Source organism: Bombina bombina, chromosome 2 (genome assembly GCF_027579735.1).
Source record: "Bombina bombina isolate aBomBom1 chromosome 2, aBomBom1.pri, whole genome shotgun sequence".
NCBI lineage: Eukaryota > Metazoa > Chordata > Amphibia > Anura > Bombinatoridae > Bombina > Bombina bombina.
The window spans coordinates 1,328,192,840-1,328,210,909 of NC_069500.1; the positions used below are offsets into that span (position 1 = coordinate 1,328,192,840).

General features: G+C 40.9%; 1 protein-coding gene across 1 annotated transcript in view; it reads right to left on the minus strand.

Annotated features, from left to right (window-relative positions):
• The window catches only part of HTT (huntingtin), a gene marked incomplete in the record, with an annotated part of 1,068,170 nt that overhangs the window by 824,335 nt on the left and 225,765 nt on the right, over nt 1-18,070 (minus strand). Inside the window, 1 exon segment of the mRNA XM_053704193.1 lies at nt 16,382-16,505. Coding sequence (XP_053560168.1) covers nt 16,382-16,505 — 124 coding nt within the window.

Below are 18,070 nucleotides of genomic sequence, written 5' to 3' on the forward strand. Positions count from 1 at the left end.
GTCAATTCTGAGATTAACCTGGATTTATAAAGGACTGGTTCTTTCATCCCACTCCGGTTCTATTGTTAGGGCACCATGCAGGAACAAATACAGGATGCAGCCGTACCAGCTCTAAAGGTAGCAGCTCTTGTCTGATGTAGGTCGCTTCCACTTTTAGTTCCACTCTCAGTTCCAAAGGCAGCTGTTGCTGAGCCTCTGGCTGCCGTGTATAGCCCATGACACATTCAACTGCTGCAGGCTTATCCACAGGCCCCTGAGTGATCAGTTGTATCATTGCGTGATCTCGATCTGCTGCTCCGTCGTCCTGACCTGCTTGTAACGTTACAGGCAACCCCCTGCGGGCCAAAGCAGATGAAGGCGCTTTTGTCATAGTGATCGCCCGTTTTTTTGGAAGCCAATACCACCAACTTACTGGGTCTATGGTTGGGGAGTTTCTGTCGCCTGTCTCCCTGCAGTGCAGCTGCTCCATCCACAGAGATTCCACGCGTGTGGGAGCGTATTGTTTCATCCACCGCTTCTACATCCTGGGTGAGTTGCGCTGAAAGAAGTGTCTGAAGGGTCCTGTACGATAGATGCGCCATACTTTCAGTATTCAGGGATTATTCCCCTGGTTATCGTACGCAATATCTTGCAGAAGGGTCAAGTGACGATCTCCCAGAGGCTCAGAATTCTGTTCCATTAGTAGCTTCTACCGCAGTAATGGCGTCCGCAGTTAGCTGCCTCATGGCTTTACCAAAGCCCTTGGAGTAGTTATCGTTCACAAGCTAGAGACATTTCACTAAAGCACAGTGTAATCCTTGAGTATATATGCCCAAATAATATAATTAGGTATCCTTAAAATCTATGTTATAGCTTTTAAATAATCTAATACAGCAGGAACTCTTAATGTGCATGTCTGGCCACTTCAGCGGCCGGCTCCGCCCCCCCCACCTCTCTTTTTATCTGGTCTACAGACAGTCGTGAAAGAAGAAATCTCCCTCTTGAGAGAAAATCCTTGAATTCCAGTTGATACCCCTGGGTCACGATTTCAAATGCCCAGGGGTCCTGAACATCTCTTGCCCAAGCCTGGGCAAAGAAAGAAAGTCTGCCCCCTACTAGATCCGGTCCCGGATCGGGGGCCGCCCCTTCATGCTGTCTTTGTAGCAGCAGCGAGCTTCTTAGGTAGTTTACCTTTGTTCCAAGCCTGGTTGGGTCTCCAGACGGACTTGGACTGAGCAAAATTCCCTTCCTGCTTTGTGGAGAAAGAGGAAGCAGAAGGTATTCCTTTAAAATTTCGAAAGGAAAGAAAATTATTTTGTCTACCCCTCATCTTAACAGACTTATCCTGAGGTAGGGCGTGACCTTTACCTCCAGTAATGTCAGAAATTATTTCCTTCAACTCAGGCCTGAATAGGGTCTTACCCTTGAAAGGAATAGCTAAAATCTTAGATTTTGATGACACATCAGCAGACCATGATTTTAACCATAACGCTTTACGCGCTAAAATGGCAAATCCTGCATTTTTCGCCACCAATTTAGCAATTTGAAAGGCGGCATCTGTAATAAAAGAATTAGCTAGAGCCTTAATTCTATCCAAAATGTCCTCTAAAGGGGTCTTAACCTTCATAGACTCTTCTAGAGCATCAAACCAAAAAGCTGCTGCAGTAGTAACTGGAACAATGCAAGCTGTTGGTTGTAAAAGAAAACCCTGATGAATAAATAATCTCTTTAGAAGACCCTCCAATTTCTTATCCATAGGGTCTTTAAAAGCACAACTGTCTTCAATAGGTATAGTTGTACGCTTAGCCAGGGTAGAAATAGCTCCCTCCACCTTAGGGACCGACTGCCAAGAGTCCCGAATGGTGTCCGATATGGGATACATTTTCTTGAAATTAGGAGGAGGAGAGAACGTATACCCGGTCTATCCCTTTTTTTTTTTATAATTTCCTAAATTCTTTTAGGAACCGGAAAACATCAGTGTAAGTAGGTACCTCTAGATATTTATCCATTTTACACAATTTCTCTGGTGGTATTACAATAGGGTCACAATCATCCAGAGTTGCTAAAACCTCCCGGAGTAACATGCGGAGGAGTTCAAGCTTAAATTTAAAGGACATGACGTCCGAATCTGTCTGAGGTAACATACTTCCAGGGTCTGAAAGTTCTCCCTCAGACAACAATTCCCTGACCCCCAACTCAGAGCCCTGTGAGGGTACATCAGAAATAGCCAACAAAGCATCAGAGGATTCAGTATGCACATTAATACCTGACCTACTGTGTTTACCCTGCAACACTGGTAACTTAGATAATACCTCTGTAAGGGTAGTTGACATAACTGCAGCCATATCCTGCAGGGTAAAAGAATTAGACACACTTGAAGTACTTGGCGTCGCTTGTGTGGGCGTTAAAGGTTGTGACACTTGGGGAGAATTGGATGGCATATCCTGATTCTCTTCAGACTCATCCTTAGGCACACTTTCTTTACCTAAAATATGTCTTTTACATTGTAAGGCCCTTTCAGTACAAGAGGTACACAAAGAAAGAGGGGGTTCCACAATGGCTTCTAAACACATAGAACAATTAGTTACCTCAATGTCAGACATGTTGAACAGACTAGTACTAGCCACACTAGTCGTAAATCACCTCATATATTGATTCAAAACTGCGCCTTTAAGAAATAAAAAGCGCAAAAAATTTTTCTCAAACTGCCTAAAACAAATGAAAACGCAAAACAATCAAATATAATAATTTAATTGGCCCAAACATTATTGCACCCTATAGGCAAATTATGAATTTACCCTCTAAGAAGCATTTTAATCACAAAATATATTTTAATGGAAAAAAATAACCCCTGCAGAGCTGTGGCGCCTACCTGCCCCAGGGTACTGTAAAAACGACTCAACAATCCGGTGAACAGAACTCAACTCTAGGCCCCACCGGAGCTAATGTCTGCTGCCTTCTCAGTCAGAGTAAACTGCGCGTCTGAGCACCCGAAATAGGCCCCGCCCATCATGGACGTCGCCTGAATAGTTTGTTTAACCGGATGGGGAGCAGTTTGGAAAATAAGCCATGTGGTCCCCTAAACTTTTATATGATAATAAACTGCAGCCCTACTGACTCTTTTAAATAATAAAAATATAAAGTCAAGCTGCCTCTCCCAGTGTCCAGCCCCATACAGATATAAGCAATATGTATGAAAACATAATTTATGTAAGAACTTACCTGATAAATTAATTTCTTTCATATTAGCAAGAGTCCATGAGCTAGTGACGTATGGGATATACATTCCTACCAGGAGGGGCAAAGTTTCCCAAACCTTAAAATGCCTATAAATACACCCCTCACCACACCCACAATTCAGTTTAACGAATAGCCAAGAAGTGGGGTGATAAGAAAAAAGTGCGAAAGCATATAAAATAAGGAATTGGAATAATTGTGCTTTATACAAAAAAAACAGAATTTATGTTTACCTGATAAATTACTTTCTCCAACGGTGTGTCCGGTCCACGGCGTCATCCTTACTTGTGGGATATTCTCTTCCCCAACAGGAAATGGCAAAGAGCCCAGCAAAGCTGGTCACATGATCCCTCCTAGGCTCCGCCTACCCCAGTCATTCGACCGACGTTAAGGAGGAATATTTGCATAGGAGAAACCATATGTTACCGTGGTGACTGTAGTTAAAGAAAATAAATTATCAGACCTGATTAAAAAAACCAGGGCGGGCCGTGGACCGGACACACCGTTGGAGAAAGTAATTTATCAGGTAAACATAAATTCTGTTTTCTCCAACATAGGTATGTCCGGTCCACGGCGTCATCCTTACTTGTGGGAACCAATACCAAAGCTTTAGGACACGGATGAAGGGAGGGAGCAAATCAGGTCACCTAAATGGAAGGCACCACGGCTTGCAAAACCTTTCTCCCAAAAATAGCCTCAGAAGAAGCAAAAGTATCAAATTTGTAAAATTTAGAAAAAGTGTGCAGTGAAGACCAAGTCGCTGCCTTACATATCTGATCAACAGAAGCCTCGTTCTTGAAGGCCCATGTGGAAGCCACAGCCCTAGTGGAGTGAGCTGTGATTCTTTCAGGAGGCTGCCGTCCGGCAGTCTCATAAGCCAATCGGATAATGCTTTTAATCCAGAAGGAGAGAGAGGTAGAAGTTGCTTTTTGACCTCTCCGTTTACCAGAATAAACAACAAACAAAGACAAAGTTTGTCTGAAATCCTTAGTAGCTGCTAAGTAAAATTTGAGAGCACGAACTACATCCAAGTTGTGCAACAAACGTTCCTTCTTTGAAACTGGATTAGGACACAAAGAAGGCACAACTATCTCCTGGTTAATGTTTTTGTTAGAAACAACTTTTGGAAGAAAACCAGGTTTAGTACGCAAAACCACCTTATCTGCATGGAACACCAGATAAGGAGAAGAACACTGCAGAGCAGATAATTCTGAAACTCTTCTAGCAGAAGAAATTGCAACCAAAAACAAAACTTTCCAAGATAATAACTTAATATCAACGGAATGTAAGGGTTCAAACGGAACCCCCTGAAGAACTGAAAGAACTAGGTTGAGACTCCAAGGAGGAGTCAAAATTTTGTAAACAGGCTTGATTCTAACCAGAGCCTGAACAAAGGCTAGAACATCTGGCACAGCTGCCAGCTTTTTGTGAAGTAACACAGACAAGGCAGAAATCTGTCCCATCAAGGAACTTGCAGATAATCCTTTTTCCAATCCTTCTCGAAGGAAGGATAGACTCTTAGGAATCTTAACCTTGTCCCAAGGGAATCCTGCAGATTCACACCAACAGATATACCAAATTATGTGGTAATTTTTCTGGTTACAGGCTTTCAGGCCTGAACAAGAGTATTAATAACAGAATCTGAGAACCCTCGCTTTGATAAGATCAAGCGTCCAATCTCCAAGCAGTCAGCTGGAGTGGGTCGAACGGACCTAGAACAAGAAGGTCTCGTCTCAAAGGTAGCTTCCATGGTGGAGCCGATGACATATTCACCAGATCTGCATACCAAGTCCTGCGTGGCCACGCAGGAGCTATCAAAATCACCGACGCCCTCTCCTGATTGATCCTGGCTACCAGCCTGGGGATGAGAGGAAACGGCGGGAACACATAAGCTAGTTTGAAGGTCCAAGGTGCTACTAGTGCATCCACTAGAGCCGCCTTGGGATCCCTGGATCTGTACCCGTAGTAAGGAACTCTGAAGTTCTGACGAGAGGCCATCAGATCCATGTCTGGAATGCCCCACGGTTGAGTGACTTGGGCAAAGATTTCCGGATGGAGTTCCCACTCCCCCGGATGCAATGTCTGACGACTCAGAAAATCCGCTTCCCAATTTTCCACTCCTGGGATGTGGATAGCAGACAGGTGGCAGGAGTGAGACTCCGCCCATAGAATGATTTTGGTCACTTCTTCCATCGCTAGGGAACTCCTTGTTCCCCCCTGATGGTTGATGTATGAACTTGGCCCTCGCTAGCTGAGGCCAAGCTTTGAGAGCATTGAATATCGCTCTCAGTTCCAGAATATTTATCGGTAGAAGAGATTCTACCCGAGACCAAAGACCCTGAGCTTTCAGGGATCCCCAGACCGCGCCCCAGCCCATCAGACTGGCGTCGGTCGTGACAATGACCCACTCTGGTCTGCGGAAGGTCATCCCTTGTGACAGGTTGTCCAGGGACAGCCACCAACGGAATGAGTCTCTGGTCCTCTGATTTACTTGTATCTTCGGAGACAAGTCTGAATAGTCCCCATTCCACTGACTGAGCATGAACAGTTGTAATGGTCTTAGATGAATGCGCACAAAAGGAACTATGTCCATTGCCGCTACCATCAAACCTATCACTTCCATGCACTGCGCTATGGAAGGAAGAGGAACGGAATGAAGTATCCGACAAGAGTCTAGAAGTTTTGTTTTTCTGGCTTCTGTCAGAAAAATCCTCATTTCTAAGGAGTCTATTATAGTTCCCAAGAAGGGAACCCTCGTTGACGGAGATAGAGAACTCTTTTCCACGTTCACTTTCCATCCGTGAGATCTGAGAAAGGCCAGGACAATGTCCGTGTGAGCCTTTACTTGAGGAAGGGACGACGCTCGAATCAGAATGTCGTCCAAGTAAGGTACTACAGCAATGCCCCTTGGTCTTAGCACCGCCAGAAGGGACCCTAGTACCTATGAGAAAATCCTAGGAGCAGTGGCTAATCCGAAAGAAAACGCCACGAACTGGAAATGCTTGTCCAGGAATGCAAACCTTAGGAACCGATGATGTTCCTTGTGGATAGGAATATGTAGATACGCATCCTTGAAATCCACCTTGGTCATGAATTGACCTTCCTGGATGGAAGGAAGAAGTGTTCGAATGGTTTCCATCTTGAACGATGGAACCTTGAGAAACTTGTTCAAGATCTTGAGATCTAAGATTGGTCTGAACGTTCCCTCTTTTTTGGGAACTATGAACAGATTGGAGTAGAACCCCATCCCTTGTTCTCCTAATGGAACAGGATGAATCACTCCCATTTTTAGCAGGTCTTCTACCCAATGTAAGAATGCCTGTCTTCTTATGTGGTCTGAAGACAACTGAGACCTGTGGAACCTCCCCCTTGGAGGAAGACCCTTGAACTCCAGAGAATAACCTTGGGAGACTATTTCTAGCGCCCAAGGATCCAGAACATCTCTTGCCCAAGCCTGAGCGAAGAGAGAGAGTCTGCCCCCCACCAGATCCGGTCCCGGATCGGGGGCCCGCATTTCATGCTATCTTGGTAGCAGTGGCAGGTTTCCTGGCCTGCTTTCCTTTGTTCCAGCCTTGCATAGGTCTCCAGGCTGGATTGGCTTGAGAAGTATTACCTTCCTGCTTAGAGGACGTAGCCCTTGGGGCTGATCCGTTTCTGCGAAAGGGACGAAACTTAGGTTTATTTTTGGTCTTGAAAAGACCTATCCTGAGGAAGGGCGTGGCCCTTGCCCCCAGTGATATCAGAGATAATCTCTTTCAAGTCAGGGCCAAAGAGTGTTTTCCCCTTGAAAGGAATGTCAAGCAATTTGTTCTTGGAAGACGCATCCGCTGCCCAAGATTTTAACCAAAGCGCTCTGCGCCACAATAGCAAACCCAGAATTTTTTCGCCGCTAACCTAGCCAATTGCAAGGTGGCGTCTAGGGTGAAAGAATTAGCCAATTTAAGAGCACGAATTCTGTCCATAATCTCCTCATAAGAAGAAGAATTACTAATAATCGCCTTTCCTAGCTCATCAAACTAGAAACACGCGGCTGCAGTGACAGGGACAATGCAAGCAATTGGTTGTAGAAGGGAACCTTGCTGAACAAACATCTTTTTTAGCAGACCTTCTAATTTTTTATCCATAGGATCTTATCTTCTATGGGTATAGTGGCGCGCTTGTGTAGAGTAGAAACCGCCCCCTCGACCTTGGGGACTGTCTGCCATCAGTCCTTTCTGGGGTCGACTATAGGAAAACAATTTTATAAATATGGGGGGAGGTACTAAAGGTATACCGGGCCTGTCCCATTCTTTACTAACAATGTACGCCACCCGCTTGGATATAGGAAAAGCTTCGGGGGGCCCCGGGGCCTCTAAGAACTTTTCCATTTTACATAGTGGTTCTGGAATGACCAGATAATCACAATCATCCAAATTGGATAACACCTCCTTAAGCAGAGCGCGGAGATGTTCCAACTTAAATTTAAAAGTAATCACATCAGGTTCAGCTTGTTGAGAAATGTTTCCTGAATCTGAAATTTCTCCCTCAGACAAAACCTCCCTGGCCCCCTCAGACTGGTGTAGGGGCCCTTCAGAAACCATATCATCAGCGTTCTCATGCTCTACAGAATTTTCTAAAACAGAGCAGTCGCGCTTTCGCTGATAAGTGGGCATATTGGCTAAAATGTTTTTGATAGAATTATCCATTACAGCCGTTAAATGTTGCATAGTAAGGAGTATTGGCGCACTAGATGTACTAGGGGCCTCCTGTATGGGCAAGACTGGTGTAGACGAAGGAGGGGATGATGCAGTACCATGCTTACTCCCCTCACTTGAGGAATCATCTTGGGCATCATTTTTACTAAATTTTTTTATGACATAAAATACATATAGTTAAATGAGAAGGAACCTTGGTTTCCCCACAGTCAGAACACAATCTATCTGGTAGTTCAGACATGTTAAACAGGCATAAACTTGATAACAAAGCACAAAAAACGTTTTAAAATAAAACCGTTACTGTCACTTTAAATTTTAAACTAAACACACTTTATTACTGCAATTGCGAAAAAGTATGAAGGAATTGTTCAAAATTCACCAAAATTTCACCACAGTGTCTTAAAGCCTTAAAAGTATTGCACACCAAATTTGGAAGCTTTAACCCTTAAAATAACGGAACCGGAGCCGTTTTTATATTTAACCCCTTTACAGTCCCTGGAATCTGCTTTGCTGAGACCCAACCAAGCCCAAAGGGGAATACGATACCAAATGATGCCTTCAGAAAGACTTTTCTATGTATCAGAGCTCCACACACATGCAGCTGCATGCCATGCTGTCCTCAAAAACAAGTGCGCCATACCGGCGCGAAAATGAGGCTCTGACTATGATTAGGGAAAGCCCCTAAAGAATAAGGTGTCTAAAACAGTGCCTGCCGATATAATCATATCAAAATACCCAGAATAAATGATTCCTCAAGGCTAAATATGTGTTAATAATGAATCGATTTAGCCCAGAAAAAGTCTACAGTCTTAATAAGCCCTTGTGAAGCCCTTATTTACTATCTTAATAAACATGGCTTACCGGATCCCATAGGGAAAATGACAGCTTCCAGCATTACATCGTCTTGTTAGAATGTGTCATACCTCAAGCAGTAAGAGACTGCACACTGTTCCCCCAACTGAAGTTAATTGCTCTCAACAGTCCTGTGTGGAACAGCCATGGATTTTAGTTACGGTGCTAAAATCATTTTCCTCATACAAACAGAAATCTTCATCTCTTTTCTGTTTCTGAGTAAATAGTACATACCAGCACTATTTTAAAATAACAAACTCTTGATTGAATAATAAAAACTACAGTTAAACACTAAAAAACTCTAAGCCATCTCCGTGGAGATGTTGCCTGTACAACGGCAAAGAGAATGACTGGGGTAGGCGGAGCCTAGGAGGGATCATGTGACCAGCTTTGCTGGGCTCTTTGCCATTTCCTGTTGGGGAAGAGAATATCCCACAAGTAAGGATGACGCCGTGGACCGGACACACCTATGTTGGAGAAATCAAAACCACCACAAAAAAAGGGCGGGCCTCATGGACTCTTGCTAATATGAAAGAAATGAATTTATCAGGTAAGTTCTTACATAAATTATGTTTTCTTTCATGTAATTAGCAAGAGTCCATGAGCTAGTGACGTATGGGATAATGATTACCCAAGATGTGGATCTTTCCACGCAAGAGTCACTAGAGAGGGAGGGATAAAATAAAGACAGCCAATTCCTGCTGAAAATAATCCACACCCAGAATAAAATGTTAATGAAAAAACATAAGCAGAAGATTCAAACTGAAACCACTGCCTGAAATACGTTTCTATCAAAAACTGCTTCAGAAGAAGAACACACATCAAAATGGTAGAATTTAGTAAAAGTATGCAAAGAGGACCAAGTTGCTGCTTTGCAAATTTGATCCACCGAAGCTTCATTCCTAAACGCCCAGGAAGTAGAAACTGACCTAGTAGAATGAGCTGTAATCCTTTGAGGCGGAGTGTTACCCGACTCAACATAGGCATGATGAAATAAAGATTTCAACCAAGATGCCAAAGAAATGGCAGAAGCTTTCTGGCCTTTTCTAGAACCGGAAAAGATGACAAATAGACTAGAAGTCTTTCTGAAAGACTTAGTAGCTTCAACATAATATTACAAAGCTCTAACAGCATCCAAAGAAAGCAATGATTTCTCCTTAGAATTCATAGGATTAGGACATAATGAAGGAACCACAATTTCTCTACTAATGTTGTTAGAATTCACAACCTTAGGTAAAAAATTCAAAAGAAGTTCGCAGCAGCGCCTTATCCTGATGCAAAATCAGAAAAGGAGACTCACAAAAAAGAGTAGATAATTCAGAGACTCTTCTGGCAGAAGAGATGGCCAAAGAAACAAAACTTTCCAAGAAAGTAATATAACGACCAAAGAATGCATGGGTTCAAAAGGAGGAGCTTGAAGAGCCCCCAGAACCAAATTCAAACTCCAAGGAGGAGAAATTGACTTAATGACAGGTTTTATACGAACCAAAGGTTGTACAAAACAATGAATATCAGGAAGATTAGCAATCCTTCTGTGAAAAAGAACAGAAAGAGCAGAGATTTGTCTTTCAAGGGACTTGCGGACAAACCTTTATCTAAACCATCCTGAAGAAACTGTAAAATTCTCGGTATTCAAAAAGAATGCCAAGAAAAAAGATGAGAAAGACACTAAGAAATATAAGTCTTCCAGACTCTATAATATATCTCTCTAGATACAGATTTACGAGCCTGTCACATAGTATCAATCACAGAGTCCGAGAAACCTCTTTGACCAAGAATCAAGCGTTCAAACTCCATACCTTAAAATTAAGGTAATGAGATCCTGATGGAAAAAAGAACCTTGAGACAGAAAGACTGGTCTTAACGGAAGAGTCCACAGCTGGCAAGAGGCCATCCGGACAAGATCCGCATACCAAAACCTGTGAGACCATGCTGGAGCTACCAACAGGACAAACGAGCATTCCTTTAGAATATTGGAAAATACCCTTGGAAGAAGAACTAGAGGCGGAAAGATATAGGCAGGATGACACTTGTAAGGAAGAGATAATGCATCCACTGCCTCCGCCCGAGGATCCCGGGATCCGGACAGATACCAGGGAAGTTTCTTGTTTAGATGAGAAGCCATCAGATCTATTTCTGGGAGTTCCCACATTTGAACAATCTGAGGAAATACCTCTGGGTGAAGAGACCATTCGCCCAAGTGCAACGTTTGGCGACTGAGATAATCCGCTTTCCAATTGTCCATACCTGGGATATGAACCGCAGAGATTAGACAGGAGCTGGATTCCGCCCAAACCAAAATTCGAGATACTTCTTTCATAGCCAGAGGACTGTGAGTCCCTCCTTGATGATTGATGTATGCCACAGTTGTGACATTGTCTATCTGAAAACAAATGAACAACTCTCTCTTCAGAAGAGACCAAGACTGAAGAGCTCTGAAAATTGCACGGAGTTCCAAAATATTGATCGGAAATCTCACCTCCTGAGATTCCCAAACCCCTTGTGCTGTCAGATACCCCCACACAGCTCCCCAACCTGTAAGACTTGCATCTGTTGAGATCATAGTCCAGGTCGGAAGAACAAAGAAGCCCCCTGAACTAAACAATGGTGATCTGTCCACCATGTCAGAGAGTGTCGTATAATCGGTTTAAAGATATTAATTGAGATATCTTTGAGTAATCCCTGCACCATTGGTTCAGCATACAGAGCTGAAGAGGTCGCATGTGAAAACGAGCAAAGGAGATCGCATCTGATGCGGCAGTCCTAAGACCTAAAATTTCCATGCATAAGGCTACCAAAGGGAATGATTGTGACTGAAGGTTTTGACAAGCTGATATCAATGTTAAACTTCTCTTGTCTGACAAGGACAGAGTCATAGACACTGAATCTATCTAGAAACCTAAAAAGGTTACCCTTGTCTGAGGAATCAATGAACTGATTGGTAAATTGATCCTCCAACCATGAACTTGAAGAAACAACACAAGTCGATTCGTATGAGATTCTTCGAAAATGAGAAGACTGAGCAAGTACCAAGATATCGTCCAAATAAGGAAATACCAAAACCCTGTTCTCTGATTACAGAAAGAAGGGCACCGAGAACCTTTGAAAAAAATTCTTGGAACTGAGGCTAGGCCAAACGGTAGAGCCACAAAACTGGTAATGCTTGTCTAAAAAGAGAATCTCAGACACTAAAAGTGATCTGGATGAATCGGAATATGCAGATACACATCCTGTAAATCTATTGTAGACATATAATGCCCTTGCTAAACAAAAGGCAGGATAGTCCTTACAGTTACCATCTTGAATGTTGGTATCCTTACATAACGATTCAATATTGATAGATCCGGAACTGGTCTGAAGGAATTGACCTTCTTTGGTACAATGAAGAGATAAAATAAAACCCCAGCCCCTGTTCCAGAACTGGAACTGGCATAATTACTCCAGCCAACTCTAGATCTGAAACACATTTCAGAAATGCTGAGCCTTTGCTGTGTTAACTGGGACACGGGAAAGAAAAAAATCTCTTAGCATGAGGCCTTAACTTGAAGCCAATTCTGTACCTTTCTGAAACAATGTTCTGAAACCAGAGATTGAGAACGGAATTGATCCAAATTTCTTTGAAGAAAACGTAATCTGCCCCATACCAGCTGAGCTGGAATAAGGGCCGCACCTACATGGGCACTTAGGAGCTGGCTATAGGTTTCTATAAGGCTTGGATATATTCCAAACTGGAAATAGTTTCCAAACTGATACCGCTCCTAACAGTTGAGATAATAATTTATTACCCTGGAAAGAAAGGGAAAGCAAAGTTGACTTAGAAGACATATCAGCATTCCAAGTTTAATCCATAAAGCTTTTCTAGCTAAAATAGCTAGAGACATATACCTGACATCAACTCTAATGACATCAAAAGATGGTATCACCAATAAAATTATTAGCATGTTATAGAATAATAATAATGCTATAAAATTATGATCTGTGACTTGTTGCGCTAAAGCTTCTTAACCAAAAAGTTGAAGCTGCAGCAACATCCACTAAAAATATAGCAGGTCTAAGAAGATTACCTGAACATAAGTAAGCTTTTCTTAGAAAGGATTCAATTTTCCTATCTAAAGGATCCTTAAATGAAGTACTATCTGCCGTAGGAATAGTAGTACATTTAGCAGGAGTAGAGACAACCCCATAACCTTAGGGATTTTGTCCCAAAACTCTAATCTGTCAGATGGCACAGGATATAATTGCTTAAACGTTTAGAAGGAGTAAAAGAATTACCCAAATTATTCCATTCCCTGGAAATTACTTCAGAAATAGCATCAGGGAGATTAAACACTTCTGGAATAACTACAGGAGATTTAAAAACCTTATTTAAACGTTTACATTTAGTATCAAGAGGACCAGAATCCTCTATTTCTAATGCAATTAATACTTCTTTAAATAAAGAACGAATAAATTCCATCTTGAACAAATACAAAGATTTATCAGCATCAACCTCTGAGACAGAAACCTCTGAACCAGAAGAACCATTATCAGTATCAGAATGATGATGTTCATTTAAAAATTCATCTGAAAAAAGAGAAGTTTTAAAAGACTTTTATGTAAACTAGAAGGAGAAATAACAGACATAGCCTTCTTAATGGATTTAAAAAATAAAATCTCTAATGTTATCAGGAACACTCTGAAAATTAGATGTTGACGGAACAGCAACAGGTAATGTAACAGTACTAAAGGAAATTTTATCTGCATTAATAAGTTTGTCATGACATGCAATACAAACAACAGCTGGAGAAACAGATACCAAAAATTTATAGCAGATACACTTAGCTTGGTAGCTCCAGCACCTGGCAGTAATTTTCCTGAAGTATCTTCTGACTCAGTTGCAACGTGGAACATCTTGCAATATGTAAAAGAAAAAACAACATATAAAGCAAAATTGATCAAATTCCTTAAATGACAGTTTCAGGAATGGGAAAAAAATGCCAGTGAACAAGCTTCTAGCAACCAGAAGCAATAAATAATGAGACTTAAATAATGTGGAGACAAAAGCGACGCCCATATTTTTTTTTTAGCGCCAAATAAGACGCCCACATTATTTGGCGCCTAAATGCTTTTGGCGCCAAAAATGACGCCACATCCGGAACGCCGACATTTTTGGCGCAAAAGAACGTCAAAAAAATGACGCAACTTCCGGCGACACGTATGACGCCGGAAACAGAAAAGATTTTTTGCGCCAAAAAAGTCCGCGCCAAGAATGACGCAATAAAATGAAGCATTTTCAGCCCCCGCGAGCCTAACAGCCCACAGGGAAAAAAAGTCAAATTTTTTAAGGTAAGAAAAAATGATTAATTCAAATGCATTATCCCAAATATGAAACTGACTGTCTGAAAAAAAGGAATGTTGAACATCCTGAGTCAAGGCAAATAAATGTTTGAATACATATATTTAGAACTTTATAAAAAAAGTGCCCAACCATAGCTTAGAGTGTCACAGAAAATAAGACTTACTTACCCCAGGACACTCATCTACATGTTTGTAGAAAGCCAAACCAGTACTGAAACGAAAATCAGCAGAGGTAATGGTATATATATAAGAGTATATCGTCGATCTGAAAAGGGAGGTAAGAGATGAATCTCCACGACCGATAACAGAGAACCTATGAAATAGACCCCGTAGAAGGAGATCATTGAATTCAAATAGGCAATACTCTCCTCACATCCCTCTGACATTCACTGCACGCTGAGAGGAAAACCGGGCCCCAACTTGCTGCGGAGCGCATATCAACGTAGAATCTAGCACAAACTTACTTCACCACCTCCATAGGAGGCAAAGTTTGTAAAACTGAATTGTGGGTGTGGTGAGGGGTGTATTTATAGGCATTTTAAGGTTTGGGAAACTTTGCCCCTCCTGGTAGGAATGTATATCCCATACGTCACTAGCTCATGGACTCTTGCTAATTACATGAAAGAAATAAAGGATTTTCAGTAACACCCTCAGTGATACAGGTCTACTGCTTACCCCTTCCATTGCAGGGAAAAAGGTCAGCCAATTCTGATATAACAAGTCTCCTCAGAAATAAAAGACTGAACATACCTCAATGCTGCTTGTAGCATGACACCGTTCTCCACACTGAAGATTTCTCTTGCACTACCTTCAGAAGCTCTGTGGGAACCAAAATGGATCTTAGTTACATCTGCTAAGATCATCAACCTCAGAGCCGAAATCTTCTTTCATATCTCCCTGAGGAAAATAGTACACACCGGTACCATTTTAAAATAAAAAACTTCTTGAAGAATCTAAAACTAACACCTCACTCTACCTCTTCCTATTACTAACACAGGCAAAGAGAATGACTGGGGGTGGAGGGAGGGGAGGAGCTATATATATATGTGGTGCTCTTTGCCACTTCCTGTTAGCAGGAGGTTAATATCCCACAAGTAAGGATGAAATCTGTGGACTCGTCATATCTTTGTAAAACAAATGTACCTTTAATGATAGGATTTCTGTTACTCATATAAACAAGAGAACAAAAAAAAGAAAAAGAAAAACCACTAGAAATCCAGCCTAGTTACAGGGCAAGGTATATATGATATGATTATTTTTAGATTAAAACAGACACTTTTTCAATATTATGATATGAAGTATCAATAATATTTTAAATATATTTGCAGTACATAATTAAGAAGATACAAAAATACATAGAAGCATTTTGTAGATTGCAATATAGCATATTATTTTAATGGTAATCATATGTGTTATTGTTTTTGACACTGCATTAAATTAGGTGAGTAGGTTTAAAACATTGCATTTTGTTTACTTTTCCACTAAAGACTCACACCCCGTGCATGCTTCAATCCAAACTACATTTATCTAGATATGATATTCATGGCAGGAACCACACTAGTACATCCTTTTAATAAAATAATAAACTTGGGCAATTCTATATCTGTATTTCTCGTTAAAAGTCCTTAAACGTTCAAAGCATGCTGTTTTGAATTGTTTGATTGAAAATTATTTTCTTTAAACAAGTTTCTAAGTACGTAAAGGGACATGAAACCCAATTGTTTTTCTTTCATGATTCAGAAAGAGCATGAGCTTTAAAACAGCTTTCCAATTCACTTCTATTATTTAATTTGATTCCTTCTCTTGTTATCCTTTGCTGAAAGGTTTATCTAGGTAAGTTCAGGAGCAGCAAAGAACCTAGGTTCTAGCTGCTGATTGGTGGCTGCATATATAAACCGATTGTGATTGGCTTACCCATGTGTTCAGTTAGAAACCAGTAGTGCATTGCTGCTCCTTCAACAAATTATAATAGAAGTAAACAGGAACGGTTGTATTTAACACATTGTATGTTCTTCCTAAATCATGAAAGAAAATGTAGGTGTTTTTTATGTCCCTTTAATAAACTACCACCAAATGAAAGCAAATCTCCACGAGTGCTACTAAAAATGACAAAATTGGCACATAGCAAACACATTTCTATATGAGTCACAGAGAATACAATTCTAATGCAACAAATCAAGAGATAGATAGATAGATACAAGTTAGCACTAAACGGAGACATTCAAACCTGATAACTTAATACATATCAAGCATCCTTTTCCATAAAAAACAATTATATGTACCAAGAGCAGTGTTTATAAAATGTTCCGCTGTCTCCTCCTGGTGAAGAATTGTTCCTTCGTCTTCCTCATCTTGAAGCTGCCCGATTTGCATCCCGGAGTATTGACTATCAGCACCATCTATTACCTGGATCATACAAAAGTATAGCTTTATAAGCTGCGAACAGGAATTATGTATGTTATGAGGAAGAGTTTTTGTCAGCATTTTATTTTGATACCAAGGATTTAGGATTTTTTTTTATCCTACCAAACAAACTAAAATTAAACTACGGACAAAGGCAAGACCACTGGTTTACAAACCTGTCCTCATGCCTCCCCAACAGGCCAGGTTTTCAGGATTACCTTGGATGAGAGCAGGCAAAATAACCATGTTTACTAATCTTCTGATTATTTCACCTATGCTCCAGTTCAGATATCCTCAAAACTGTGGCCTGTTAGGGAGGTCTGAGGACAGGATTGAAAACCAATGCTTAAAAAAAAAAAAACAATTATGAACGAGAACTATATTAATCTCATAATCCATTTATAACAAACAGGAAATGGATGCCATGTTTGTTATTAAAATTGTAAATATGTATTAAAAAAGGTTTAGTAGAATATGCACCCCTAAGTCCTTGGAATGAGGTCAACATTTATGATGCAGTTCAGTAAATAAAATGCTGTTATGTAAACATTTAAATGGATGATACATGATGCAAAGGAAGTGAAAGGACAATAAAAAAAAAAACGTCTGTCATTCGTTTATTGATGTGGAAGAGTTGGGCATTTAGAACATAGTAGATTCTGCATGCACTCTAGTAAAAGAAAATAGTTGACTACAAGAATTTAACAGTTTTCAGTTTTCACATTTAAAGGAACACTCAAGTCATAATTTAACTTTCATGATTCAGAAAGCGCACACAATTTTTAAAATCTTTCTTCTGTTAAGTGTGATCAGTCCACGGGTCATCATTACTTCTGGGATATTACTCCTCCCCAACAGGAAGTGCAAGAGGATTCACCCAGCAGAGCTGCATATAGCTCCTCCCCTCTACGTCACTCCCAGTCATTCTCTTGCACCCAACGACTAGATAGGATGTGTGAGAGGAATATGGTGATTATACTTAGTTTTATATCTTCAATCAAAAGTTTGTTATTTTAAAATAGCACCGGAGTGTGTTATTACCTCTCTGGCAGAGTTTGAAGAAGAATCTACCAGAGTTTTTGCTATGATTTTAGCCGGAGTAGTTAAGATCATATTGCTGTTTCTCGGCCATCTGAGGAGAGGTAAACTTCAGATCAGGGGACAGCGGGCAGATGTATCTGCATAGAGGTATGTAGCAGTTTTTATTTTCTGACAATGGAATTGATGAGAAAATCCTGCCATACCGATATAATGTTATGTATGTATACTTTACACTTCAGTATTCTGGGGAATGGTACTTCACTAGAATTACACTGTAAGAAGTACATAAAGCTGTTTAATAACTAGAAATTATGTTTAACGTTTTTGCTGGAATGTAAAATCGTTTTCATTTGCTGAGGTACTGAGTGAATAAATGTTTGGGCACTATTTTTCCACTTGGCAGTTGCTTAATCTTTTTTCTGACAGTTTCTGTTCTCTCTCACTGCTGTGTGTGAGGGGGAGGGGCCGTTTTTTGGCGCTTTTACTACGCATCAGATATTTCAGTCAGCAGCTCATTGTATTTCCTG